The 27184-nt window shown below is 42.2% G+C and overlaps 2 protein-coding genes across 9 annotated transcripts in view; one reads left to right on the top strand and one right to left on the bottom strand.

Moving 5' to 3' along the window:
• Positions 1–17589, bottom strand: part of XPNPEP3 (X-prolyl aminopeptidase 3) — a 151974-nt gene extending 134385 nt beyond the window's left edge. For 6 of the 8 annotated variants that reach the window (XM_089684855.1, XM_089684853.1, XM_089684858.1 and 3 more), the window contains exons 1-2: positions 17195–17337; positions 9321–9437 (exon numbers count right to left, since the gene is read on the bottom strand). In XM_089684855.1, the coding sequence (XP_089540981.1) occupies positions 9321–9437; positions 17195–17240 (163 nt within the window). In that variant the 5' untranslated portion in view covers positions 17241–17337. Of the gene's footprint in view, positions 1–9320; positions 9438–17194; positions 17338–17454 lie in introns of those variants that run through there. The other 2 variants (XM_089684854.1, XM_089684857.1) reach the window with 2 other exon arrangements.
• A 233-nt stretch (positions 17590–17822) lies between these two features.
• ST13 (ST13 Hsp70 interacting protein) overlaps positions 17823–27184 on the top strand; it is a 100969-nt gene continuing 91607 nt past the window's right edge. The window contains exon 1 of the mRNA XM_089684861.1: positions 17823–18139. Within this exon, the coding sequence (XP_089540987.1) occupies positions 18030–18139 (110 nt within the window). The 5' untranslated portion in view covers positions 17823–18029. The remainder of the gene's footprint in view (positions 18140–27184) is intronic.

The raw sequence follows: 27184 nt of genomic DNA, 5'->3' as shown, positions 1-27184 counted from the left end.
ATTGTACAGTCTCTAAAGTTTTCTGCAGATTTTACCTGAACTATGGAATAGGAGGACACATCTGAACAATCTATTCAATCTGTAACAATTCAGACAGGCCCTTGTACTACATAGCTGATGGGAGATCTTAAAGAGATTGTACAATCAAATTGTGTAGGAAGGTAGTATTGTAATGAGGGAGGTGTGGTCCAGAGTGGTGAATGCACCCTATCACACCCTCTTCTGTGATGCAACAAGAAAGTGAAGGCTACTGGGAGATGGCCTACAGGAAGCGAATGCTGAGCGATCATCTACAGGAAAAGATGGAACCTAGAAATCAGTTCAAACATTCAAATAAACTGACAAAAAAGTAAAACTCTTGTGGATAAGGGAAGTGAGAGAAAAGCACATTGGGATGGCTCGACCTGAAATGGCATTGGAAATCACTTGAATTTATTATGAAAAGTCCATGGTATTATGATACCACAAAGCTCCTAATTCTATCCCTGGTTATCTCTCGCCTCGACTATTGCAACTTCCTCCTCATTGGCTTACCTTTACATAGGCTATCCCCCCTCCAGTCCATCATGAATACTGCTGCCAGGCTCATCCACCTTACCAACCGTTCAGTGTCTGCTACCCCTCTCTGCCAATCTCTCCACTGGCTTCTACTCGCCCAACAAATAAAATTCAAAATACTAACAACTTACAAAGCCATCCAAAACTCTGCCCCCAGCTACATCGCCAACCTGGTCTCAAAATATCAACCAAACTGCTCTCTTTGATCCTCCCAAGAACTTCTGCTCTCTAGTTTCCCTGTCACCTCCTCCCAAGCTTGCATCCAGGACTTCTCCCGAGCTTCTCCCATCCTATGAAACTCCCTACCCCAATCTGTCCGGCTGTCTCCTAAGCTATCCACCTTTAGACGATCCCTGAAAACCTCTCTCTTTAAAGAAGCCTATCCTGCTTCTACCTAGTAAACTGCCATTTATTTCCTCCATCAGCTCATCCCCCCACATCAATTACCTTTTTAATCACTCAACCCATCCTCCTAGATTGTAAGCTCTAACAATCAGGGCCCTCTGTTTCCTCTTGTACCAAATTGTATTGTAACTATAATTGTCTACCTTCATTTTGTAAAGTGCTGTGCAAACTGTTGGCACTATATAAATCCTGTATAATAATAAAAAAAATGATAATAAAAAAGTAAAATTCTGCCCGAAAAGGTGAACTTCTCCTTTAAAATGAGGGGTTTAGTTTGCACACATTTGTAAATATGTGCATAAGCCACAGAGGCCACCCCCTGGCACCCCAGTGTACTGAAGTCCTAACTTTATAAATTTTGTGAGTCTCCAAAGTTGGAACATATACAGTATCTCACAGAAGTGAGTACACCCATCACATTTTTGTAAATATTTTATTATATCTCTTCATGTGACAACACTGAAGAAATGACACTTTGCTACAACGTAAAGTAGTGAGTGTACAGCTTGTATAACAGTGTAAATTTGCTGTCCCCTCAAAATAACTCAACACACAGCCATTAATGTCCGCTGGCAACAAAAATGAGTACACCCCTAAGTGGAAATGTCCAAATTGGGCCAAAAGTGTCAATATTTTGCGTGGCCAACGTTATTTTCCAGCACTGCCTTAACTCTCTTGGCATGGAGTTCACCACAGCTTCACAGGTTGCTACTGGAGTCCTCTTCCACTCCTCCATGACGACATCACGGAGCTGATGGATGTTCGAGACCTTGCGCTCATCCACCTTCCGTTTGAGAATGCCCCACAGATGCTCAATGGGGTTTAGGTCTGGAGACATGGTTGGCCAGTCCATCACCTTTACCCTCAGCTTCTTTAGCAAAGGCAGTGGTCGTCTTGGAGGTGTGTTTAGGGTCATTATCATGTTGGAATATGGCCCTGAAGCCCAGCCTCCGAAGGGAGGGGATCATGCTCTGCTTCAGTATTTCACAGTACATGTTGGCATTCATGGTTCCCTCAATGAACTGTAGCTCACCAGTGCTGGCAGCACTCATGCAGCCCCAGACCATGACACTCCCACACCATGCTTGACTGTAGGTAAGACATACTTGTCTTTGTACTTCTCACCTGGTTGCCACCACACACGCTTGACACCATCTGAACCAAATACGTTTATCTTGGTCTCATCAGACCACAGGACATGGTTCCAGTAATCCATGTCCTTAGTCTGCTTGTCTTCAGCAAACTGTGGGCTTTCTTGTGCATCATCTTTAGAAGAGACCTCCTTCTGGGATGACAGCCATGCAGACCAATTTGATACAGTGTGAAGCGTATGGTCTGACCACTGACAGGCTGACCCCCCACCCCTCAACCTCTGCAGCAATGCTGGCAGCACTCATATGTCTATTTCCCAAAGACCACCTCTGGATATTACACTGAGCAAGTGCACTCAACTCCTTTGGTCGACCATGGCGAGGCCTGTTCTGAGTGGAACCTGTCCTGTTAAACCGCTGTATGGTCTTGGCCACCATGCTGCAGCTCAGTTTCAGGGTCTTGGCAATATTCTTATAACCTAGGCCATCTTTATGTAGAGCAACAATTCTTTTATTTTTTTCAGATCCTCAGAGAGTTCTTTGCCTTGAGGGGCCATGTTGAACTTCCAGTGACCAGTATAAGAAAGTGAGAGCAATAACACCAAATTTAACACACCTGCTCCCCATTCACCTGGGACCTTGTAACACTAACGAGTCACATGACACAGGGGAGGGAAAATGGCTAATTTGGCCCAATTTGGATATTTTCACTTAGGAGTGTACTCACTTTTGTTGCCAGTGGTTTAGACATTAATAGCTGTGTGTTGAGTTATTTTGAGGGGACAGCAAATTTACACTGTTATACAAGCTGTACACTCACTACTTTACATTGTAGCAAAGTGTCATTTCTTCAGTGTTGTCACATGAAAAGATAGAATAAAATATTTACAAAAATGTGATGGGTGTACTCACTGTGAGATGCTGCTTATAATAATGGATAGATTAAGGGCAGGTATGCATGGAGGGAGCCCACCCCTCCTTAAAAGGTATATGTACACACTGGACACCCAGCAATAGCACAATGGCAGCAAAGGTATCCAATGTGTCTCCTCACCAATTCACCAACAGTACAAACAAATGGCAACCATCCCAACCTATAATTGGCTTTTTCAGCAAGAAGCATACGAAAGGGTGACACGTATCAAAAAAACAACAAAAAAAAAATCCCAGCTCACTTACCAGCAAACCTGCAACAAAAAAAATACCCAAACAGTTCACGTTAAAGCAAGGGGTGTAGTTTGCTCACATTTGCAAATATATGCATAGGCCACAGATGCCACGCCCCAGCACCCTAGTGTACTGCAATCCCAACTCTATAAATCTTGAGGGTCTCCAAAGTTGGAGCACATATATAATAATGGATGAATTAAGGGCAGGTATGTCTGGAGGGAGCCCTCTCCTCCTTAAAAGGTATACTGACACACTTGACACCCAACAATAGCACAATGGCAGCGACGGTATCCACTGCGTCCCTTCATCAATTCACCAACAGTACAAACAAATGGCAACCACTCCAACCAACAACTGACTTTTGCAGCCAGGAGCACATGGAAGGATGACACATGTCAAAAAACAACAAACAAAAATTCCCAGCTCCCTTACCAGCCAGCCTCCAACAAACCTGAATTACCATTAAACAGCTCATGTTAAAACAACGTGTGTAGTTTAGTTTGCACACATTTGCAAATACCGTATTTTCCGGCGTATAAGACGACTGGGCGTATAAGACGACCCCCTACTTTTCCTGTTAAAATATAGGGTTTGGGCTATACTCGCCGTATAAGACTACCCCTCTTCCAACGCACACCAAATAAAATTAAAAAACATCAGATTTGATTTCAATATGGTATGGTATTTCAGTATGGTATTCCAATGATTAGGGGCGCTATTCCTCCCACTGACACCAATGATGGGGCACGATTCCTCCCACTGACACCAATGATGGGACACTATTCCTCCCACTGACACCAATGATGGTGCCCCATCATTAGTGTCAGTGTGTGAGGAATAGTGTCCCATCATTAGTGTCAGTGGGAGAAATAGTGCCCCTCATTGGTGTCAGTGGGAGGAATAGCGCCCCATCATTGGTGTCAGTGGGAGGAATAGCGCCCCATCACTGGTATCAGTGGCAGGAATAGTGCCCCATCATTGGTATCAGTGGCAGGAATAGTGTTCCATCATTGGTGTCAGTGGGAGGAATAGTGGCCCATCATTGGTATCAGTGGGAGGAATAGTGCCCCATCATTAATATCAGTGAGAGGAATAGTGCCCCATCATTAATATCAGTGAGAGGAATAGTGCCCCATCATTAGTATCAGTGGAAAGAATAGTGCCCCATCATTAGTATCAGTGGGGGGAATAGTGCCCCATCTTTGGTGTCAGTGGGAGGAATAGTGCCCCATCATTAGTATCAGTGGGGGGAATAGTGCCCCATCTTTGGTGTCAGTGGGAGGAATAGTGTCCCATCATTGGTGTCAGTGGGGGAAGGAATAGTGTTCCATCATTGGTGTCAGTGGGGGGTTGAATAGTGCCCCATCGTTGGTGTCAGTGGGGGTGGAATAGTGCCCCATCGTTGGTGTCAGTGGGGGGGGGGGGGAATAGTGCCCCATCGTTGGTGTCAGTGGGAGGAATAACGCCCCATCATTAATATCAGTGACACCAATGATGGGGAACTATTCCTCCCACTGGCACCAATGACACTTGCTGACCCCTGTGCCAGTATGGTGCTGCTGCCACTCCCTCACTCGATTTTCACGGGGCTAATCGGCTCCGCCTCCTCGCCGGTGATTGGCCGCCTGTGTGCCTTTCCTGAGCTACACTTCTGGCGGCCAATCACCGGTGAGGAGGCAGAGCCGAGCGGCCGCGCGAACATCCAGCGGCCGAACTGAATGAAGGAGCAGCTGCGCTTCCTGGACTGGATCGTCGTTGGACTGGGACCGGAGCCAGGTAAGAAACAGCAGCCCCCTGCCCACCCCTGTACTTAGTGTCCCTTCCGTTGGAAGGGGGGGGGCGGCAACGCGCCGCCCCCCTAAAAAGTGCTGCTCTGACACCAAGTGTCAGCATGCCGTATACCGGTGTATAAGACGACCCCCGACTTTTGAGAAGATTTTCAAGGGTTAAAAAGTCGTCTTGTACGCCGGAAAATACGGTATATGAGTAAGCTGCAGATGCCACGGCACCCCAGTGTACTGCAGTCCTAACTCTATAAATTTTGAAAGCCTCCAAAGGTGGAGCACATACAGTATATATTAATGGATAGATGCTCATGGGTGACATTATGGCTCCAGGAATTCACAGCCAGGAAAGACAGAGCTGCAGGATGACGTAACCGAACTGGAGTGGATTTAAAATATGATAGATAGGCAGAGGGGGGAGAGAACATTTCTACGAATAGTTTTAGTAAGACTTCCCAAAATTTGCAGTATGTTGGTCCATCTGAAACAGAGTTCTAAAGTTGAGCTCCAGGTATGGATTTATTACATATTTACATTGGTCCACCTTGGACCAATGCAAGTATGCATGTGCCATATCTACAGGATCCCTGCAGATTCTGAAAATCACTGTAGAGGGAGACGCTATTACAGTGAGTGCCAGTACAGTGATTGCTACCCTGCTGCATAGTGAACACAGGGGCTTGCTCAGCATGGGCACTACTACGCAGAGCAATTTTTCTCAATGCCAAAAATATGAGGTTGGGCAGGAACACACATTTGTGTCATAACATAAAAATTAAAATAGATCAGGCACAGGTATCTTAATGTCTCCTTCCAAACACGTGTTCAACTTGTGCACAAAACAAAGAAATTTAGTATGTACATAAAAAGGTACAAATTCACTCATGCAACCAGTAACTCTTGAGTGATGGTGGGTATAAAGGGGGTAGCTAGAGAATCTGAGGTAATTGTGTCTCAAATGTCCAAAGAGGTATGCTGGGGCAAAGTGAAGGGCTCGGTAATACCATCCTATATGTGTTTTCACTATGGCTTTCTGTGTCTCTTACACAAATGAACTGCTACGTTTATCTATAATCAAGAAGGATTGAGAACCATTTCTTGTATCTGACTTTTCAAGTTTTATTGTATGTTTTTATATATTTTCATATAGTAAAACATATTAATATATACGGTTATTCATGGGTGTCTATATCCTTTTGACAATCTACTGGATATAGGAAATTAGTTTGTTTGTGATAATGCTGTGGTTATGATAATTATTTTACTCAAAATATTAAATCAAATTTGACGGGATTCTAATTATGCCTCCAATACTGAACACAACAAACCATTAAAATACATTATTATTATACACAGTTTATATAGCGGCAACAGTTTACACAGCGCTTTATAACATAAGGGCAGGCATTACAATTGCAATACAATTTAATACAGTTGGAATCAGAAGGACCTGCTCATTAAAGCTTACAATCTATAAGGGAGGGTCAAGAGAAACAAAAGGTAATTACTATGGGGGGTGAGTTGATGGAGAAAATAAAAGTACAGTTGTTAGGTGGAGGAGGGATAGGGTCTTCTGAAGAAAAAAGTTTTCAGGGATTGTCTAAAAGTGGACAGAGTAGGAGATAGTTGGACACATTGGGGTAGGGATTTGGAGAAGCTCAGGAGATGTCCTGGAGGCAAGTATGGAAAGAGGTGAAAAGGGAGCTAAAGAGCAGGAGGTCTTGGGAGTAGCAAAGAGGACGATTAGGTTGATATTTTGAGACAAGGATAGTGATGTGGCTAGGGGCACAGTTGTCGATGGCTTTGTAAGTTGTTGTTAGTATTCTGAATGATAAACAATGAACATTAAAATTTGATGAAAAGTAAAATGAGGTCAATAAATTAGTCAACCCATATACAGAGCTCAAACAAGAGATGCAGATGAGGTCATTACATTGGTCTACTCTTTTCACAGGATTCCCCACTTCCTCAGGACCCTTAAGACCTCAAACATGCCTAAAAATCATATATAGTATTAAATATAAGCCCCGCATTAAAACAACATACATGTATGGTTGCTCCTTACAAAGCAGTGGAAGTATTGCCCACCAATTGCTTTAAATATGGCACCTAATGAGAATTCATTCAGAAGCCACTTCCTTGCCCTGGGTCAACAATCCAATTCAGATGAGAGCCCAGGCTGATCTGGCAGGCTCCTCCCCGCCCCTCTCTGTGGCACTGCTTTACCGGGCCAATTTGATTCTATCTGGCTTTTAAATGTAATACTATTGGTCTGAGGCATCTCACCATGGCCAACAGGGTAAGACCTCCTGGGGGGGGGGTCCTTACTATTGACATCCATATAGAGTGATACGCAGATTTTTACAGGGATCCTATATACAGTGGGTAAAATAAGTATTGAACACGTCACCATTTTTCTGGGTAAATATATTTCTAAAGGTGCTATTGACATTAAATTTTTGTCGGTAACAACCCATGCATTCCACACATTCAAAGAAACCAAAAAAAATACGTTCAGAAATTAAGTTATGTGCAATAAAATAGAATGACACAGGGAAAAAATATTGAACACATGAAGAAAGGGAGGTGCAAAAAAGTATGGAAAGCCAAGACACCAGCTGAAATCTATTAGTAATTAGAAAGCAATCCTGCTCCTGTCAGTGGAAATTAATATAAGCTGGGTCAGTCTCAACTGATGGTCTATAAAAAGGTTTCTCATTACCAAGGTGTCACAAAAGAAATACATTAGATTGCCAAAAGTATTTGGACACCCCTCCAAATCACTGGATTCAGGTGTTCCAACCACCTCCAGGTCACGTCAGGTGTATAAAGTCAAGCACCTAGGCATGCAGACTGCTTCTACAAACATTTGTCAAAGAATGGGTCACTCTCAGGAGCTCAGTGAATTCAAGTGTGGTACCATGATAGGTTGCCACCTGTGCAATAAATCCATCCATAAAATTTCCTTGCTACTGAATATTCCATAGTCAACTGTTAGTGGTATTAGAACAAAGTGGAAGCAAGTGGGAAGAACAGCAACTCGAACGCAGCCACAGACTGGTAGGCCATGTAAAATGACAGAGTGGGGTCAGCGCATGCTGAAGCGCAAAGTGAGCAGAAGTCGTCAACTCTTTGCAGAGTCAATAGCTAAAGACCTCCAAACTGTGTGTGGTCTTCAGATTAGCACAACAACACTGCGTAGATAGCTTCATGGAATGGGTTTCCACGGCCGAGCAGCTGCATCCAAGCCTTACATCAGCAAGTGCAATGCAAAGCGTCAGATGCACCACTGAGATACACTGTATTGCTAAAAGTATTGGGACGCCTGCCATTACACGCATATGAACTTTAATGGCATCCCAGTCTTAGTCCTTAGGGTTGTGTGTGTTGGGGGGGTTATGGTGTGGGGTTGTTTTTCAGGGGTTGAGCTTAGTTCCAGTGAGGGAAACTCTTAAGGCGTCAGCATACCAAGACGTTTTGGACACTTTCATTCTCCCAACTTTGTGGGAACAGTTTGGGGATGGCCCCTTCTTGTTCCAACATGACTGCGCACCAGTGCACAAAGCAAGATCCATAAAGACATGTATGGCCGTGTTTGGGGTGGAGGAACTTGACTGGCCTGTACAGAGTCCTGACCTCAACCCGACAGGACACCTTTGGGATGAATTAGTGCGGAGATTGCGAGCCAGGCCTTCTTGTCCGATATTAGTGCCTGATCTCACAAATGTGCTTCTGGAAGAATGGTCAAACATTCCCATAGACACATTCCTAAACCTCGTTGACATTCTTTCCAGAAGAGTTGAAGCTGTTATAGCTGCAAAGGGTGGACCAACTCAATATTGAACCCTACGGACTAAGACTGGGATGCCATTAAAGTTCATGTGTGTGTAAAGGCAGGCATCCCAATACTTTTGGCAATATAGTGTGTGTATACATTTTTTTTATTACTGACTTTTTCAACATAATTCATATACCTATCCCTCATCCCCCACCCCCAACACACACACAACAACTTTTTCCTCATTCTGTCTACCACTTTTTCTACCCCTACATCTCTTTCCATCTGATCTCTACTTCACAACTGTTTCACTACAGCCTGGTTGAACTGTTTCGAATAACATGGCAAATTTGGTATTGACAGGGACCACAGAAATGATTATTAGTGTGTTAGGGGAATGGCTTTACACATCCTTTATGTGGCTTTTTCTACCTTTATGAACCACAATACATGCTACAGCTCTTCTGTATGTAAATAAAAAACAAAGAAACAAACTGCCTGATGGTAATCATCTTAAATGCATGAGTATATTACCGATTTTCAAGAGGTGTGGATGGGTAAAAGGACTGGGCTGTCCCAAATTTCTTTTTGGAAAGCTGAAAAGTGGATGAGATCTTGTAGATAACCATCGCATCACGCAAAAAGCACCAGCTGTAAAGAAAGAAACAATAATGTAAGTTTTTAATTTGCATAGCTCGAAAAATCATAACGTGAAGTGAAAAAATGCTGCGCTACTTGAAACAATGGCACAATCCATTATATAACCAAAAAACAAAGTGAAAAATAAAAAAATATATATATTAGAAGACAAAAATAGTAGAAAAAATATTAATATTGAAATAAAAATATAAATATATAAACAATATATATAAAAAACAAAAACCACACAAAAAAGAAAAAAAAAAAGAATATTTGAGTATGAATCAATCAAAAGTCATTCAAAAAAATCAAGTTCAATCAAAGTGTTCATTCAGTGAACCTTCCTTTGGATAACGAAAAAAAAATGTGCATCTGTCATCAATTCCCATGCAAAGACATCCTCCACCATATATCTGCTCACCTCACGCAGTGTGACCTCACATTATACAATGTTACGGTCTAACTGCACTTTTGGTCCCATATGGACTCAGAAGATCAGCTTGCTGAATGAAGACTCCAAAGTAAGCTCCATCCTGATAAGCATCTTTGTATCAGCCGTATTCCTCATTAAAAAGAACTCAACATAGTGCTTTATCCTTTTAAACTTTTATTCATCAATTAAACATAAGAAATACACTCACGTTCTGGAGTTGTATTTTGTACCAAGTATGATGAAGATCCAGTGATGTACTAATTAAACACAAGAGTTCTGTACATGCTCAAAACAGACACCATCCGTAATATAATGCAAGGCAAAGCACGGGCCCACTTAATGAATGCTATTGCCTGCTGTAATGTCGTTCCAAGAGCCGTTTGTGGAATACTACAAGCCGCTATCCCGATGAATGATCAGCCTAAAAATCGAATGGTAGGTGTATTGTAACACTGAGAGACAGAATAGCAACAAAAAATTTAAAAAAGTTGCATGTCTAACAAATTATGCACTGATTTGCATGTTCATGAGGGAAATAAGTATTTGATCCCCTATCATTCAGCAGGATTTCTGGCTACCAGGTGTCTTTCATACAGGTAACAAGCTGAGATTAGAAGCAGTCTCTTAAAGGGAGTGCTGCTAATCTCATTTTCTTACCTGTATTACAGGGCATAATTCATTAGACATGCATTTCTTTTGAATTTTTTGTTGCTATTCTGTCTCTCAGTGTTACAATACACCTACCATTCGATTTTTAGACTGATCATTTCTTTGTGAGTGGGCAAGCATTCAAAATCAGCAGGGGATCAAATACTTATTTCCTTCACTGTATATCTACGTGATTTTGCACACCCGTGCCACCCTGTAGCAGTATTTCTACTACAGGGTGGCGTGGAAGTGATTAAACATGTCCAGTAAAAAAAATTTAAAAATCAAATTTCTTCATAAAATTAGGCCAAAATGTATTTTGCTAAAAAAAAATCACAATACATGTAAATGAATTGGTTTACGTGAAAGTTATAGCATTTACAAATGGCGGTATAGATACTGGCATTTTTTTTTTCTTTTACTAATAATGACGACAATCAGCGACTTATAGCTGGACTGTGGCGGACATTCTGACACTGGGTGGGAACTGACTTGGTGTCAATGACATCCCCAGTGACACCAATACAGTGATCAGTGCTAAAAAAAAAAAAAAAAAGCACTGACACTGTACTAATGGCACTGGGCGGGAAGGGGTTATCAAAGGATTAACTGTGTGCTGGGAGTGGGCTTACAGTGAAGAGCAAACACAGCCCAGTATGCAAAAACAGCACACAGTTAACCCTTAGATCACCCCAGATGTTAACCCCTTCCTGCCCAGTGTCATTAGTACAGTGTCAGTGCTTTTTATTGGTGTGACTGGGGATGTCAGTGACACCAAGTCAATTCCCCCCCAGTATCAGCATGCCCGCCGCAGTCCCGCTACAAGTTGCTGATTACCGCCAATACAAAAAAAATAAATAAAGCCTAGTATATATATCGCCATTTGTAAACGCTATAACTTTTATGCAAACCAATTAATTTACACGTATTGGGATTTTTTTTTAGCAAAGACATGTAGCAGAATACATTTTGGCCTAAATTTATCATGAAATTAGATTTTTTTTACTGGACATGTTTAATAGCACAAAGTCAAAAATATAGTTTTTTTCTCAAAATTGTTGGTCTTTTTTTTTTATAGCGCAAAAAATAAAAAATGCACAGGCAATCAAATACCACAGAAAGAAAGCTCTATTTGTGTGAAAAAAAAGACGTAAATTTAATTTGGGTGCAGCGTTGCATGACCACACAATTGTCAGTTAATGTAACACAGCGCCGTAACGCAAAAAATAGCATGGCTCTGGTATGGATATTGAAGAGAAGGATCCCACGCCATGAAAACAACCAAACAGAAAACAAATGCGTGCCCCTCCCCCCCCCCCCCAATCCATACCAGGCCCTTCAGTCTGGTTTGGATTTTAAGGGGAACTCTATGTAAAAAAAGAAATGGCGTGGGGTGCACCCCCCCCAAATCCATACCAGACCCTTATCCGAGCATGCAGGAAAGGGGGCCATGAGCAAGTGACAACCCCCCAAACCTTAGCAGGCTACATGCCCTCAACATATTGATGAGGACAAGGGCCCCTTCCTCAAAATCCTGGCCCAATGGTTGTGGGGGGTAACTTATTGGAATCTGGAAGCCCCCTTTAACAAGAGGGCCCCCAGATCGCAGCTCTCCCCGTGTGAATGACTATAGGGTACTCATTTACCAAAAATGGCAAAAGTAAATAAAGACACGACAGTTTTTGACAAGTCCTTTATTATTTAAAAAAAAAGTTCACCCAATGTGGATCCATTGTCAGTCATAATGAACAAAAGGCCCACACAAAGAAAAAAAAAAAACCGCTGCTCGCCAAACATGAACACTCGCCGAATCACAGCACCGCTTTCCCCTGCCGCTAATTAAACAAAGGGGTGGGGCCACACAGTGATATCACCAGGTGCCCCCACCCCTAAAAAAGTCACACACCATCCCTCGGAGAGCCTGCACTATGATGTCATGGGGGTAGGTCACCTGATTAAGTCACTGGATGGCCTTGCCCCTTTGTTTACTTAGCAGCGTGGGGGAGCTGCACTGTCATACAGAGAGCGTCCAGCGACAGGAGCATAGTGCTTGGGGGAGGTGACAGGGTTTTTTTCATGTGGTTTGGTGGCCAGCGTTCATTGTGATTTACAGTACATTGGACTACATTTTATATAAAGTGTGTTAAAGTTGTCAGCCATGATTAAAGCCTAAGGGCCGAAATATGTTGGCATTTTCAGTGGATTTTAAGCATTTTTCCTTAGAAATAAAGATGAGTTGTTTGTGGATATTACCATAGTGCTGGCTTTTCATCATGATACAGTCTTATTGGAGCTTGGAACAGCTGTCAGCTAGAGCACTGGTATTTCTTATCAAGAGCATTAGTGAAGTGGAGGTAGCAGCACTGTGTGTTTGTTTTTCGTAAATAAACAGAGAAACCCAAATACATAGCCTAAGGCTAAATTCACACAAATGCAGGTTGGGAATGCATAATCGCACCAACTCCTGAATCGCAGACAGAACACACTTCTCTTTAGCAGATGCATGGGGTGCCAATTATTAATGGCACTCTCATACATTGGAAAACACACCTCATGCGGTTCCCTGTAGCTGCCCTGTGGGTGCGCACTAGAAAAAAGGTCAGGGACTTTTGCCTGCATTACCCGAAGGTACAGCAGCCTATTCCAATGAATGGGCTACTGTGCCCAGGCAAACACACACAAAATGCAGAAGTGTGAACCTAGCTGTTTTCTCCTATGTTTGATACCGCGTTGCACTGCACGACAATAGAAATTACATTTTTCTCTATGGTGCCCATTTACATCAATGCAGTGCGTTTTTGAAAAGGTGCAAGCACATCTTTGGTGCAGTTGCAGCATGTTTGGCACAATTATATGTATAAAATCCAGCCTCCTCCCATAAAAAAAAACCAAAAAACACATCAGCATGAAAAATGTGTCAAAAAAATACAATGTTGTACTACAAAAACGCACTGGTTCACACAGGAATGCTTGCCTGCCCATTTTGACAACCCATTCATTTGAATAGACTGCCAAGCACACGCAAGCACTACTTTTTCAAATCATGCCTCACCATGCAGTCTGGTGGCTGCAAAGGATGCATTTGGGGTACCATTACAAATGAATGGCAGCGTGTGTGTCTCCCAAGGCACTTTCACATGTAATGCAAAAAACACGCACAGAATGCACCTCCCCTGCAACACATTCTAGTGTGAAATGACCCAACACTCTTTGACAAGCTGCACAGTGCCAGGTACGAACCACATATCACATACTGTATATGAAGGTAGGAGGTGTCCATGCACATAAGGTAATCTAGAAGTGTTTTTTAAGCTCAGCGTTTTGAGGCAGAGAAAAAATCCTTCTGTTTTGGATTTCTAAGAGTGTCTGTCTAGCAGGAAAAAAAAACAAAAACACTGAACACTCCTAAACACTAGCACAAAAGTCGCTCAAAATTAGCATTTTTTCCTGTCAAGAGCACTGGCGTGTTTTTAACCACTTGCAGAGTGGCTCTCCTGCACTGGCTCACGTACCTAGTACATGATCCGGCACTTCTGGGTAGGGTGTATGCATTGCTGGTGACCCGTCTGTGCTGTGATTAGACACAGCACCAGCCAGTCAGTAGGTGCCGGCAAATGGATGACCACTGGCACCCGCTGATCAGCAAGGCAAATGACAGAACAGAGCTCTGCCTATGTAAACAAGGCAGAGCTCTGTTCTGTCAGCTAGGATGTGCTGGATTTTGTTTCCCTGTAAAAAAGGAATAAAATCCAGCACATCCCTTAGTGAAAGCACCTCACAGTACACACACAAACAATGGTTAGGCACACATTTAACCCTTTGATCTTCCTAGATGTTTAACCCCCCTTCCCAGCCAGTGTCAGTGCATATTTTTAGCACTGATCACTCTCTTAGTGTCACTGGTTCTCATAAAGTGTCAGTTAGCGTCAGATTGCCCACTGCATTATCACAGTCCCACTAGAAGTCGCTGATCACTGCCATTAGGAGTATTAAAAAAAAAACTTTTGCGTAAACCAATCAATGTATGTTTATTGGGATTTTTTTTACCACAAATATGTAGCAGAATACAGTGGATATAAAAAGTCTACACACCCGTGTTAAAATGTCAGGTTTCTATGATGTAAAAAAAATGAGATAAAGATAAATCATTTCAGAACTTTCTCCACCCTTAACAGCTTCCCGACCACCCTAGTAAAAATAACAAACAAAATCCCAGTATATATTCTGCCATTTGTAAACGCTATAAATTTCACGTAGACCAATTAATTTACACGTATTGGGATTTTTTTTAGCAAAGATATGTTTAATAGCAAAAAGTCAAAAATATCGTTTTTTTTCTCTCAAAATTGTTGGTCTTTTTTTTTTATAGCGCAAAAAATAAAAAATGCACAGGCGACCAAATATCACGGAAACAAAGCTCAATTCGTGGGAAAGAAAGGACGGAAATATAATTAGGGTGCAGCGTTACATGACCACGCAATTATCAGTTAAAATAACACAGCGCTGTAACACAAAAAATGGCCTGGTCAGGAACGGGGGTAAATCCTCAGGAGAGCAAGTGGTTAATGTGACCTATAAACTGTACAACTCAATTGAAAAACAAACTGAAATCTTTTGGGGGGTGAGTAAACATAAAAAAAAGAAAATAATGTGGTTGAATAAGTGTGCACACCCTGTAAAGCACTCTCTCTCCAGCACCTCAGAAAAAAGGATGGTGAATGCCAAGAAGAGGCCAGAGGGTTCAACGAGATCAGAGCTTATGGATAAATTCTTGATGGTGCAACCCTCCTCAGACTGGGAAATCATCAAAACTGGAAAGGAAGCACACAAGTGGCGCAAACACCTAGCGCATTATCCAAGGTTTATTGCACAAGAAAAAAAACAAAAAGACAAAAAACACTCTCACAATATGAAGTACATACAAAAGCCTTAACGCCACATACTGTAGATGGCCCACAATGATGGCAGAGTGTCCGACTGGTGGTACGGTCGGACTGCTGATGCGTTTCAGGGAAGTGTCCCCTTCCTCAGAGCTGACAACTATGTGGCGTTAAGGGTTTTGCATGTACTTCATATTGTATTTTTTTTTGTCTTTTTTCTTGTACAATAAATCTTGGATAATGTGCCAGGTGTTTGCACCACCTGTGCGCTTCCTTTCCAGGAGTCAATACACACCTGCCATCATTTAAAGTGCCTCTGATTATCCCAAAATAAAGTTCAGCTGTTCTAGTAGGTCTTCACTGACATTTTCTTAGTCGCATCCTACAGCAAAAGCCAAGGTACGGTTGAAAGCATCAGAGGGATCTCATTATTAGGCTCCATGCACACTGGGAGTTTTAATAACGCTGGTAATGTTAGCTGTGTAAAGGCACGTAAAAAAATGTGAGTTTTTCAGCGTTTTTGCATTAGCATTTAGCTGCGTTGTTTAGCTTTTTGTTTTACCAAAGAAAACATTTTACCCCCAAAAAAACTCTAGAAACCCACTAGTTCTGGGGGTTTTTTAAGCCAAAAAACGTTGATTACAGTCTGTGTGTGCATGGACACATAGGATAACATGATGGGGAGTTTACTGACTGTAGAAAAAAAACCCCAAAAGCCAAAAATAGCAGCTGTAAAAACGTCCAGTGTGCATGAGGACTTAAAACGCATCAGTCAGGAGAAGGTTACAAAAGAATTTCCAAGGCATTAAATATACCATGGAACACAGTGAAGAAAATATGGCGCAACAGTGACATTACCAAGAACTGGACGTCCCTCCAAAATTGATGAAAAGACAAGAAGAAAACTGGTCTGGGAGGCTGCCAAGAGGACTACAACAACATTAAAGGAGCTGCAGGAATATCTGGCAAGTACTGGCTGTGTGGTACATGTGACAGTCTCCTGTATTCTTCACATGTCTGGGCTATGGGGTAGAGTGGAAAGATGGAACTGGGGCCTTAGTCAAGGTAGAGGGAATTATGAAATAAACATAAAATTAGTGAAGCGCTTGTATCTCATGAATACAATCATGTGTCTCCATAAAGTATAATAGTAAATCAAAGTGACCACGATATATATTAAAAATATGTGAACTCCCTCTAGTGGATAGAAAAAATAATGTCAACCGAAATGACTATAATGGCTAAATATCACACATTAAGAACCTAAATAAGTAGTGCATAAATCAGATATACTAAACAAAGTATATATACATGAAAACAAAATAATTGGCCACATACAATGGTGTGACTGTGCTTTAAGCTGGAACAGCTTAAAGCACAGTCACATGCATGGAATATTTTTTCACCTTTGATATTGTCTTTTTCACTTATGGCATATATTAGTTATGTTTGATTTAGACACCATTGTATGCCGTTTCTTCAGAGCTGTGTTCCATGGGCAAGACTTCCACACGCATGCATGAGAGTGACGTCATTGCGGCTCGGCTAGTCCAGTGGCAGCAGCCTGCAAACCTGGAAGATGGAAGCCTCCTCAGATGTGACAACACAGCACTGGAGGGCTTTGTTTAACCCTTCAGAATGTGCTAGTACACCATGCATACTAGCACATTATAACATTGTCTTGCAGAAAGAGGGGTTTTGTTCTCAAGTTCACTACTGCTTTAATGAGCTCTACACTATCACATCTGCTCCAGCTATCAGACCACATATAAAATATGTCATTGACATGAGAGGAAGAAATCCCTGACCTGGAACACGCCTGCAGACAGAGCTCTGAACGGTAACACGCCACATAACTGAACACTAAGGACTCCACCACTCTCCTCGCACAGGAAGTCACGGCTTACTAATGAAGTTCCTATGAGATGTAGTTACGGTGACACCATATTGGTATCTGGCAACCCGATACCAAGATGGTGTCTCCGTAACTACATCCAAGAACTTCATCACTGTGCCGCAACAAGAAATGTAAAATGTGTCACTGACATGAGAGGAAGAAATCCCTGACCTGGAACACGCCTGCAGACAGAGCTCTGAACAATAACACGCCACATAACCGAACTCTAAGGATTCCGCCACTGTCGTCGCACAGGAAGTCGCTAACGTTTCCTGTCGCGACACATTGATGAATTTCCTATGAGCTGTAGTAACGGAGACACCATATTGGTATCTGGTTGCCATGGGTGGAGCGGCTGTTCAAGGTGACAGCCTCAGTTATGGTGTGTGCATCTCAGGCGCCCAATAGGAGCCACTAGTACGGCCGTGGGTGGAGATTTCATAAACTGTTTCTCATAGCGGATAGGCTTTGCAGAGAAGTGACAAGATTCTATTTACTGCGCTGTCGTTAGAACGAGTTCAACTCGTTTCGATAGAAAACAGACACTTCCGCACACAATACTTCCTGACGAGTCACGAGCCTTCTCCTAGAGCACCAGAGCGGACAGACTTCCTGTTCCACGGGTGAAAGGAGTAGTTGGTGATTGGCTGGTTGCTAGCCACGCCCACCATCACCCTGCGCTGCCATTTCTAGTTCCTTCTAGGTAGTCAGTCGGTGGTGGTGTTGTACTCGTGTCTGTGTCAGCCATGGACCAGCGGAAAGTGCAAGAGTTGCGAGAGTTTGTCAACATGTGTAAGAGCAACCCGGCTATCCTGCACCGGCCGGAGCTGAAGTTCTTCACAGAATGGCTACTAAGGTGACGAGAGCAAACCAGTAGACATTTCCATGCATTTCCCCCAAAACGTCATTCTTCAGCTAATTGCACATTTCCATGCATTTCCCCCAAAACGACGTTCTTCAGCTAATCGCACATTTCCATGCATTTCCCCCAAATGACATTCTTCAGCTAATCGCTCATTTCCATGCATTTCCCACAAATGACATTCTTCAGCTAATCGCACATTTCCATGCATTTCCCCCAAAACGACGTTCTTCAGCTAATCGCACATTTCCATGCATTTCCCCCAAAACGACGTTCTTCAGCTAATCGCACATTTCCATGCATTTCCCCAAATGACATTCTTCAGCTAATCGCACATTTCCATGCATTTCCCCAAAACGACGTTCTTCAGCTAATCGCACATTTCCATGCATTTCCCCAAAACAACATTCTTCAGCTAATCGCACATTTCCATGCATTTCCCCCAAATGACATTCTTCAGCTAATCGCACATTTCCATGCATTTCCCCAAAACAACATTCTTCAGCTAATCACACATTTCCATGCATTTCCCCCAAATGACATTCTTCAGCTAATCGCACATTTCCATGCATTTCCCCAAATGACATTCTTCAGCTAATCGCACATTTCCATGCATTTCCCCAACCCGACATTCTTCAGCTAATCGCACATTTCCATGCATTTCCCCAACCCGACATTCTTCAGCTAATCGCACATTTCCATGCATTTCCCCAACCCGACATTCTTCAGCTAATCGCACATTTCCATGCATTTCCCCCAAAAGGACATTCTTCAGCTAATCGCACATTTCCATGCATTTCCCCAAATGACATTCTTCAGCTAATCGCACATTTCCATGCATTTCCCCAACCCGACATTCTTCAGCTAATCGCACATTTCCATGCATTTCCCCAACCCGACATTCTTCAGCTAATCGCACATTTCCATGCATTTCCCCAACCCGACATTCTTCAGCTAATCGCACATTTCCATGCATTTCCCCAACCCGACATTCTTCAGCTAATCGCACATTTCCATGCATTTCCCCAACCCGACATTCTTCAGCTAATCGCACATTTCCATGCATTTCCCCAACCCGACATTCTTCAGCTAATCGCATATTTCCATGCATTTCCCCAACTCGACATTCTTCAGCTAATCGCACATTTCCATGCATTTCCCCAACCCGACATTCTTCAGCTAATCGCACATTTCCATGCATTTCCCCAACCCGACATTCTTCAGCTAATCGCACATTTCCATGCATTTCCCCAACCCAACATTCTTCAGCTAATCGCACATTTCCATGCATTTCCCCAACCCAACATTCTTCAGCTAATCGCACATTTCCATGCATTTCCCCAACCCAACATTCTTCAGCTAATCGCACATTTCCATGCATTTCCCCCAAATGACATTCTTCAGCTAATCGCACATTTCCATGCATTTCCCCAAAACAACATTCTTCAGCTAATCACACATTTCCATGCATTTCCCCCAAATGACATTCTTCAGCTAATCGCACATTTCCATGCATTTCCCCAAATGACATTCTTCAGCTAATCGCACATTTCCATGCATTTCCCCAACCCGACATTCTTCAGCTAATCGCACATTTCCATGCATTTCCCCAACCCGACATTCTTCAGCTAATCGCACATTTCCATGCATTTCCCCAACCCGACATTCTTCAGCTAATCGCACATTTCCATGCATTTCCCCAACCCGACATTCTTCAGCTAATCGCACATTTCCATGCATTTCCCCAACCCGACATTCTTCAGCTAATCGCACATTTCCATGCATTTCCCCAACCCGACATTCTTCAGCTAATCGCATATTTCCATGCATTTCCCCAACTCGACATTCTTCAGCTAATCGCACATTTCCATGCATTTCCCCAACCCGACATTCTTCAGCTAATCGCACATTTCCATGCATTTCCCCAACCCGACATTCTTCAGCTAATCGCACATTTCCATGCATTTCCCCAACTCGACATTCTTCAGCTAATCGCACATTTCCATGCATTTCCCCAACTCGACATTCTTCAGCTAATCGCACATTTCCATGCATTTCCCCAACCCGACATTCTTCAGCTAATCGCACATTTCCATGCATTTCCCCAACCCAACATTCTTCAGCTAATCGCACATTTCCATGCATTTCCCCAACCCGACATTCTTCAGCTAATCGCACATTTCTATGCATTTCCCCAACTCGACATTCTTCAGCTAATCGCACATTTCCATGCATTTGCAAACAGTTTCAGGAAGTTGGATTAAAGTAGAACTATAGACAGAACTCCATTTTGGATTGCATAAGCGAGGGTTCTAACTCTTGTCAGTTCTTTTCTATTGCCATCTGTCTTTTTGTGGAGATTCCCCTTCACTTCCTACCCCATAGCCAAAACAGGACGTGGGAGGAAATCCCTCCAAGGTGGGGGAATCCCTGATTGTCACCAGAACTAGTGTCCCCCATAGAAAGAATTCCCTTCGGTTTGCTGTTCTGGGAACAACCCAAAACCAGGGATTTTCTTTTACTTTCGCTTTCACCGATAATAGGAGACGTGACAAATGGAGAGGGTGAATCTCCCTAATGAGGGCACAGACCGCAATAAAAACTGACAGGTTCTAGTCCCTCCAAGAAAGTATTTCTATAGTATTGTTGCAATAGGTAGTAAGCAGGATCAGATAGAACAGCCAAGTAAGCAGAAATATAATTCAATGGAGTTCAGTGGTGGGGAGAATGTGATGTATAGCACAGTGCTGCAGTCTGGGGTATGCAATGCCTAGCACAGGATACAGATTGCAGTGTCTCAGAGTATGTAATATATATCGCAGAGCATACAGAGTGCACCACTCTACTCTATATGACATACAAAGCTGCATAAATGGGGAACATTTTAGAAATCATTTGCACCACTTTTCTAGCAATTTGGCCCTTTAAGGGCTCTTTTACATTTGCAGTTGGGAGTGGTGGTAAAACCCCCCATTTGAACCATGTTTTTACTGCCTCTCAGCTGCTCCCCTTTAGCTGAGAAGGCACTGGCCAGGGGTGTACACATGCCACAGCCGTGATGTTTGCTTTGCAGCTACAGCAGGACTAATATCCCCAATGCCCCCTGGTATAACTTCAAGTGAAAGGGGCTGTGCTTCAACTGCACACAACACATGCGGTTTCTGCGTGGTAGTCTGGCATGTAGGGGTTTAAAACAGGTGGTGAGGTGATTCAAGGCCTCCTCATAGCCTGTAAATGCTCTCTGAAGAGTAATCCAAACACAGATTGCTCTTCAGAGAGCAAAGCAAATGTAAACCAGTTCTTAAAAGGCCTACACCAGATTAACCACTTGCAGCCAAATCATGTACATGTATGCGATTGACTTCAAATAGTTATACCAGGATGATGCCTGCAGCTACACGTATCACTCTGGTATTGTTTTTTAAAGCCATCGATGCTGTACAAAGTAAAAGTAAACCTAACAGCTAATTAGCTTCGGGATTGCTTTTACAGGTGGCAGAAGGGGGTCTCTCACCACCGTCTGTTGCCTCTGCACCGGGATGGGAAAGCCCAGTATCCGATGGTTGCGTCTGCTTACAATACGTGTTCCAAGACCGAATCTTCTCCGATCACCTCTGTGATCTAGGAGGCAAAAGCGATGAGCATTTTCATCACTTCCGGTTAGGGCAGTTACGGCAGACTTCTTTATTATTCGATCCATGAAGATAAAAAGAGCAATACATGGCTCTGGGAACATCAGTAGATGCGTTTCACACTCCAGTGCTTATTCATTACCGAATAAGCAGTGAAGGAGTGTGAAACGCTTCTAGTGATTTTTCCCAGAGCCATGTATTGCTGTCTTTTTATCTCCATGCTATTGAATAATAAAGGAAGTCTGCTGTTTGTTCATTGGAGCGCTGCTACTTCTTTTCTTCATGTTCAGTTTTAAACACTGCCTTTTTTTTTTTCTGGAAAGCATGAGATCAATGTTGTTTGATCTTTTGCTTTCAAGGGTAGAGGAGAGATCTGGAGTCTTGTATCCATAAAGAGGACCGGTCATCTTTTATTTCTTTCACAAGGGATGTTTACATGTCCCCCTTTCCTACCCCTACTTCCACTGTTTAACAGCCCTCTTTTTTTCTCCTGCCCAGGAACAGCCATAAGCATTTGCTTGGTGGTCAACTCATGGCTTCACCCATGTCCGTCACTTTCTTCATCCTATGCCTTCACTTCCTGGTCCTCCATCTGTGCGACTCATGGAGCACCTTCGGCTGAATTTTTCTGTTATGCTCAATTCCGCCATTTAGTGGTTCACCGAAATGGACATTCTGGTGCTGAAAATGAAAATTCAAAATGCGCTTGGCCGAAACCAAAACTGAAATGCGCAGTTTTTAAAAATGAATATACTGTAAATTTGGAAAAAAATGCTTTGATTAAAAAAAAAAACAATATATACCCCAATTGTTTTGTAAAATATGCAAGAGGATGTTACGGCGAGTAAATAGATATCCAACATGCTTATGCTTTAAAATTGCGCATGCTCGTGGAATGGCATGAAACTGCGGCACTTTAAAAATCTCCATGAGTGTTGCTTTAAATATTTCTACAGGTTAGTGTAATGTTACAGAGGAGGTCTAGTGTGAGAAATATTGCTCTTGCTCCGACATTCGGAGTGATACCTCACGTGTGTGGTTTGAACACCATTTACATATGTGGGTATGGCCTACATATACGTTCACCATTACATGCGCAGGGAGAACGGGGGCACTTTAAACTTTTTTAAAAAAAATGTATTTTATGTTTTTTTATTTAATTTTATTTTTGCACTGTTCCTTTTAGAAAAAAATTGTACTCACTTTTATTCTTATCACAAGAAATGCATGCATCCCTTGTGATAGGAATAAGCAGTGACAGGTCCTCCTTATGGAGAGATATGGGGTCAATAAGACCCCATGTTCACAGACAGTGATTTCTGGAAGTATTTCTGAGCCCATGCAGTGATGCCCATCACAAAATCACGTCTGTTTTTAATGCAGTGCTGTCTGAGGGCCCAAGATCACAGGCATCCAATATTGTGTTTCAGCCTTGTCACTTGCCTACTGAGATTCCCAGAATCTTTTGATATTATGTACTGTAAATGATAATATATTTCCAATTTTGTAATTTTACGTTGAAATTTTTGGACAAATATGTGATGCAGCTTTTCAACGATTGGTGAACCTTTGCTTTTCTTTTCTTGTTTTTATACCCACTCATGTTTCTGAACTGTTGCCAGTTAACCTAATTGGTTGGAAAATGTTCTTCCAGCTCTTCCTTGTTAGTACCACTTATTTTGCCAGCTTTTTGTTGCCAAGTCTCAACTTTTGAGACATGTTGCTGCCATCAGTTTCAAAATTACCCTATTTTTTAATAAAATGGTCCTTTTTCTAAGTGTAACCTCCCTGGCGGTATTCCCGAATGTAGCTCGGGGTTAACTTTCAGTACCAAAAGCAGTAACCCTGAGCTACACTCGGGATTACCTTGCAGCGTTGCTCTGGGATTCCCTCTTGTACTTACCTTGTCCTTTGCTCCCGCGATGTGTCCCCAGCCATCTTCTCCGGCCGATGCTGGCATCCGTCTTCCGGGTTCCGATCCCTGCGAGCGTCGGGACGCTGGCGGGAAATTTAAAAATGTTTAAAAGTGACATTCACTAAATACACTACAATCACATAGTAAAACATTACTGTATCAAAGCATTTCACATATTTTGTCCCTACTGTTTTATCCTGTGCTCTGCCTGCATTTTTACTGTTCTTTCCGCCTTGAAACTGAGAAAAGTCCATAGCGTCAAAAAAGTGTCCCCTTATGTCAAAAACGGTTTTAGACCAGCTAGAAAACAGCGATAGTAAATCAGAACCACTTGCAGAATTGAGTGATAATGCTTCGTGGGGAAATTCGTCATCACTGAAAACGATTTTGCGACTAAGCTCAGTGATGTGCGAACTTGGCGCTCTATTTAAAATTTCAGTATTTTTGGTTTGATTATATTATTCAATTAAATGTATTATTATTTTTTATGATTATTATATTATAATTTATGATTTCGTGTTTCACATTTTATCATACCCGAGATTTTTACTAAACTCTTGTTCGGACAGATTTCAGTGAGTTATTTCTAAAAATTACAGGCCTACAATAAAAAGACATATTTCCATGCAAAAAAATGTACCGCTTTGAGCACAGAAATATTTACATAATCATACCGCTAGGGAGGTTAAACATTTGACATGTTTGCTGTTGTGAATAAAACGTTTATGAGATTTGCCAATCAGTTTTCTGTAGACTTTACACCGTGTCTCAACTTTTTTGGAATTGGGTTGTGTATTAAAAAAAAAACACCTAGGGCAAAAGGGGGGGGGGGGGGGGATGGATGAGGGACTAAAATTGAAAAAGTGAAGTTCCTCTTTTAGATATAGTACAGAGGTAGCTGATCTTTATGTAGACATTAGGGTCCCTGATGCCTCTGGTCCATACTGATTGGGTAGAAAGTCTTTGACTTCACAGTGCTCCTTATTTACAGGTGAAACTCGAAAAATTAGAATATCGTGCAAAAGTTCATTTATTTCAGTAATGCAACTTAAAAGGTGAAACTAATATATGAGATAGACTCATTACATGCAAAGCAAGATAGTTCAAGCCGTGATTTGTCATAATTGTGATGATTATGGCTTACAGCTCATGAAAACCCCAAATCCACAATCTCAGAAAATTAGAATATTACATGCAATCAATAAAACAAGGATTGTACATAGAACAATATTGGACCTCTGAAAAGTATAAGCATGCATATGTACTCAGTACTTGGTTTGGGCCCCTTTTGCAGCAATTACTGCCTCAATGCGGCGTGGCATTGAAGCTATCAGCCTGTGGCACTGCTGAGGTGTTATGTAAGACCAGGATGCTTCAATAGCGGCCTTCAGCTCCTCTGCATTGTTCAGTCTCATGTCTCTCATCTTTCTCTTGACAATGCCCCATAGAATCTCTATGGTGTTCAGGTCAGGCGAGTTTGCTGGCCAATCAAGCACAGTAATCCCACGGTCATTGAACCAGGTTTTGGTGCTTTTGGCAGTGTGGGCAGGTGGCAAGTCCTGCTGGAAAATGAAATCAGCATCCCCATAAAGCTCGTCTGCGAAAGGAAGCATGAAGTGCTCCAAAATCTCCTGGTAGACGGCTGCGTTGACCCTGGACTTAATGAAGCACAGTGGACCAACACCAGCAGATAACATGGCTCCCCAAATCAATACAGAATGTTGAAACTTCACACTGGACTTCAAGCATCTTGCAGTGTGTGCCTCTCCATACTTCCTCCATATGCTGGGTCCTTGGTTTCCAAATGAGATGCAAAAGTTGCTCTCATCAGAAAAGAGGACTTTGGACCACTGAGCAACAGACCAGGTCTGTTTTTCTTTAGCTCAGGTAAGACGCTTCTGACATTGTTTGTTGTTCAGGAGCGGCTTGACAAGAGGAATATGACATTTGAAGCCCATGTTCAGGATCCGTCTGTGTGTGGTGGCTCTTGATGCACTGACTCCAGCCTCAGTCCACTCCTTGTGAAAGTCCCCAACACTTTTAAATGGCCTTTTCCTGACAATCCTCTCCAGGCTGCGGTCATCCCTGCTGCTTGTGCACCTTTTTCTTCCACACTTTTCCCTTCCACATAATTTTCTATTAATGTGCTTTGATACAGCACTTTGGGAACATCCAACTTCTTTTGCAATTACCTTTTGAGGCTTTCCCTCCTTATGGAGGGTGTCAATGATGGTTTTCTGCACAACTGTCAGGTCAGCAGTCTTTCCCATGATTGTGATTCCTACTGAACCAGACTGAGAGACCATTTAAAGGCTCAGGAACCCTTTGCGGGTGTTATGGCTTAATTAGCTGATTAGAGTGGGACACTTTGAGCCTAGAATATTGCACCTTTTCACAATATTCTAATTTCCTGAGATTGTGGATTTGGGGTTTTCATGAGCTGTAAGCCATAATCCTCACAATTATGACAAATCACGGCTTGAACTATCTTGCTTTGCATGTAATGAGTCTATCTCATATATTAGTTTCACCTTTTAAGTTGCATTACTGAAATAAATGAACTTTTGCACGATATTCTACTTTTTCAAGTTTCAGCTGTACTATGAACCCCGGAGTGCTAATAGCTGAGTACATTAGGCTTTGCGGCCTTCCTTGTCAAAGGTGTGTCTGTGAGCAGATATCTGGCACAGCCATTTCGTTTGTTCTTGTAAGCTCAGTAGATTGTTTTAAAAAAGAGTTGAATGCATTCCTAAATGTACAAAATATAGCTGAATACTAACATTTATAGGTATTACACAAGGGATAGTTAATTCAGGGAATATCCAAATGCCTCCTGGGGACTAGGAAGGAATTGGATCTTGCTTTACTGGGTTTTTTTTTTGCCTTTTAATCTGGATCACCATTCTCTGTCCTGAATTGTCCTGCACATATTTGCCCCAATGTAGAAGGGATTAGCTTTATCTGCCCAGATCACATCTACTATACAGAGGAAAGCTAGCCAATTCACTTTGCAGCCCTATTTCTGTCCTGAAAATGCTAGTTGCCTTCCTTGTATCAATGGTTTCTAAATGAATGATAAGCAGCAAGCTTGACAAAAAAATCATGAATCCAATTTTGCTTCTTTGCAGTATGGCAACCTGAAGAAGTTCTGTACAATGTATGATTTATTCTTGTGTTACTGGCTTACTGCTTTTCCCAGAAGTCTACGCTGAGATATAAACCAGATTACAATAGGGATTTCATTTTGGGCAAGATACTTTTAAAGGGATGGAAACATTGCATTTTCTTTTACTACAATGCTAACATTGAGTTATTGATGAAGGGTGATTTTACCATTTGAAAATCAATGTGAGAAACATGACATCTTTGCACCCTCCAGTCTCTTACCTTTCCAGCTCCTGTCCACTTTTCCAATAAAGTGATTGTAAATGATCACCTCATAAAACAAACCAGTTTAAAATAGAAATGAAAGGCAAAACATTTGTGGATAGA

The sequence above is a fragment of the Staurois parvus genome, unplaced genomic scaffold, assembly GCF_062004578.1.
Source record: "Staurois parvus isolate SC_StPar_1 unplaced genomic scaffold, SC_StPar_1.0 ptg000360l, whole genome shotgun sequence".
Taxonomy (NCBI): Eukaryota; Metazoa; Chordata; class Amphibia; order Anura; family Ranidae; genus Staurois; species Staurois parvus.
The sequence above is the reverse complement of the archived record's forward strand: the minus strand, read 5'-3'. Positions and strand labels throughout refer to the sequence as shown.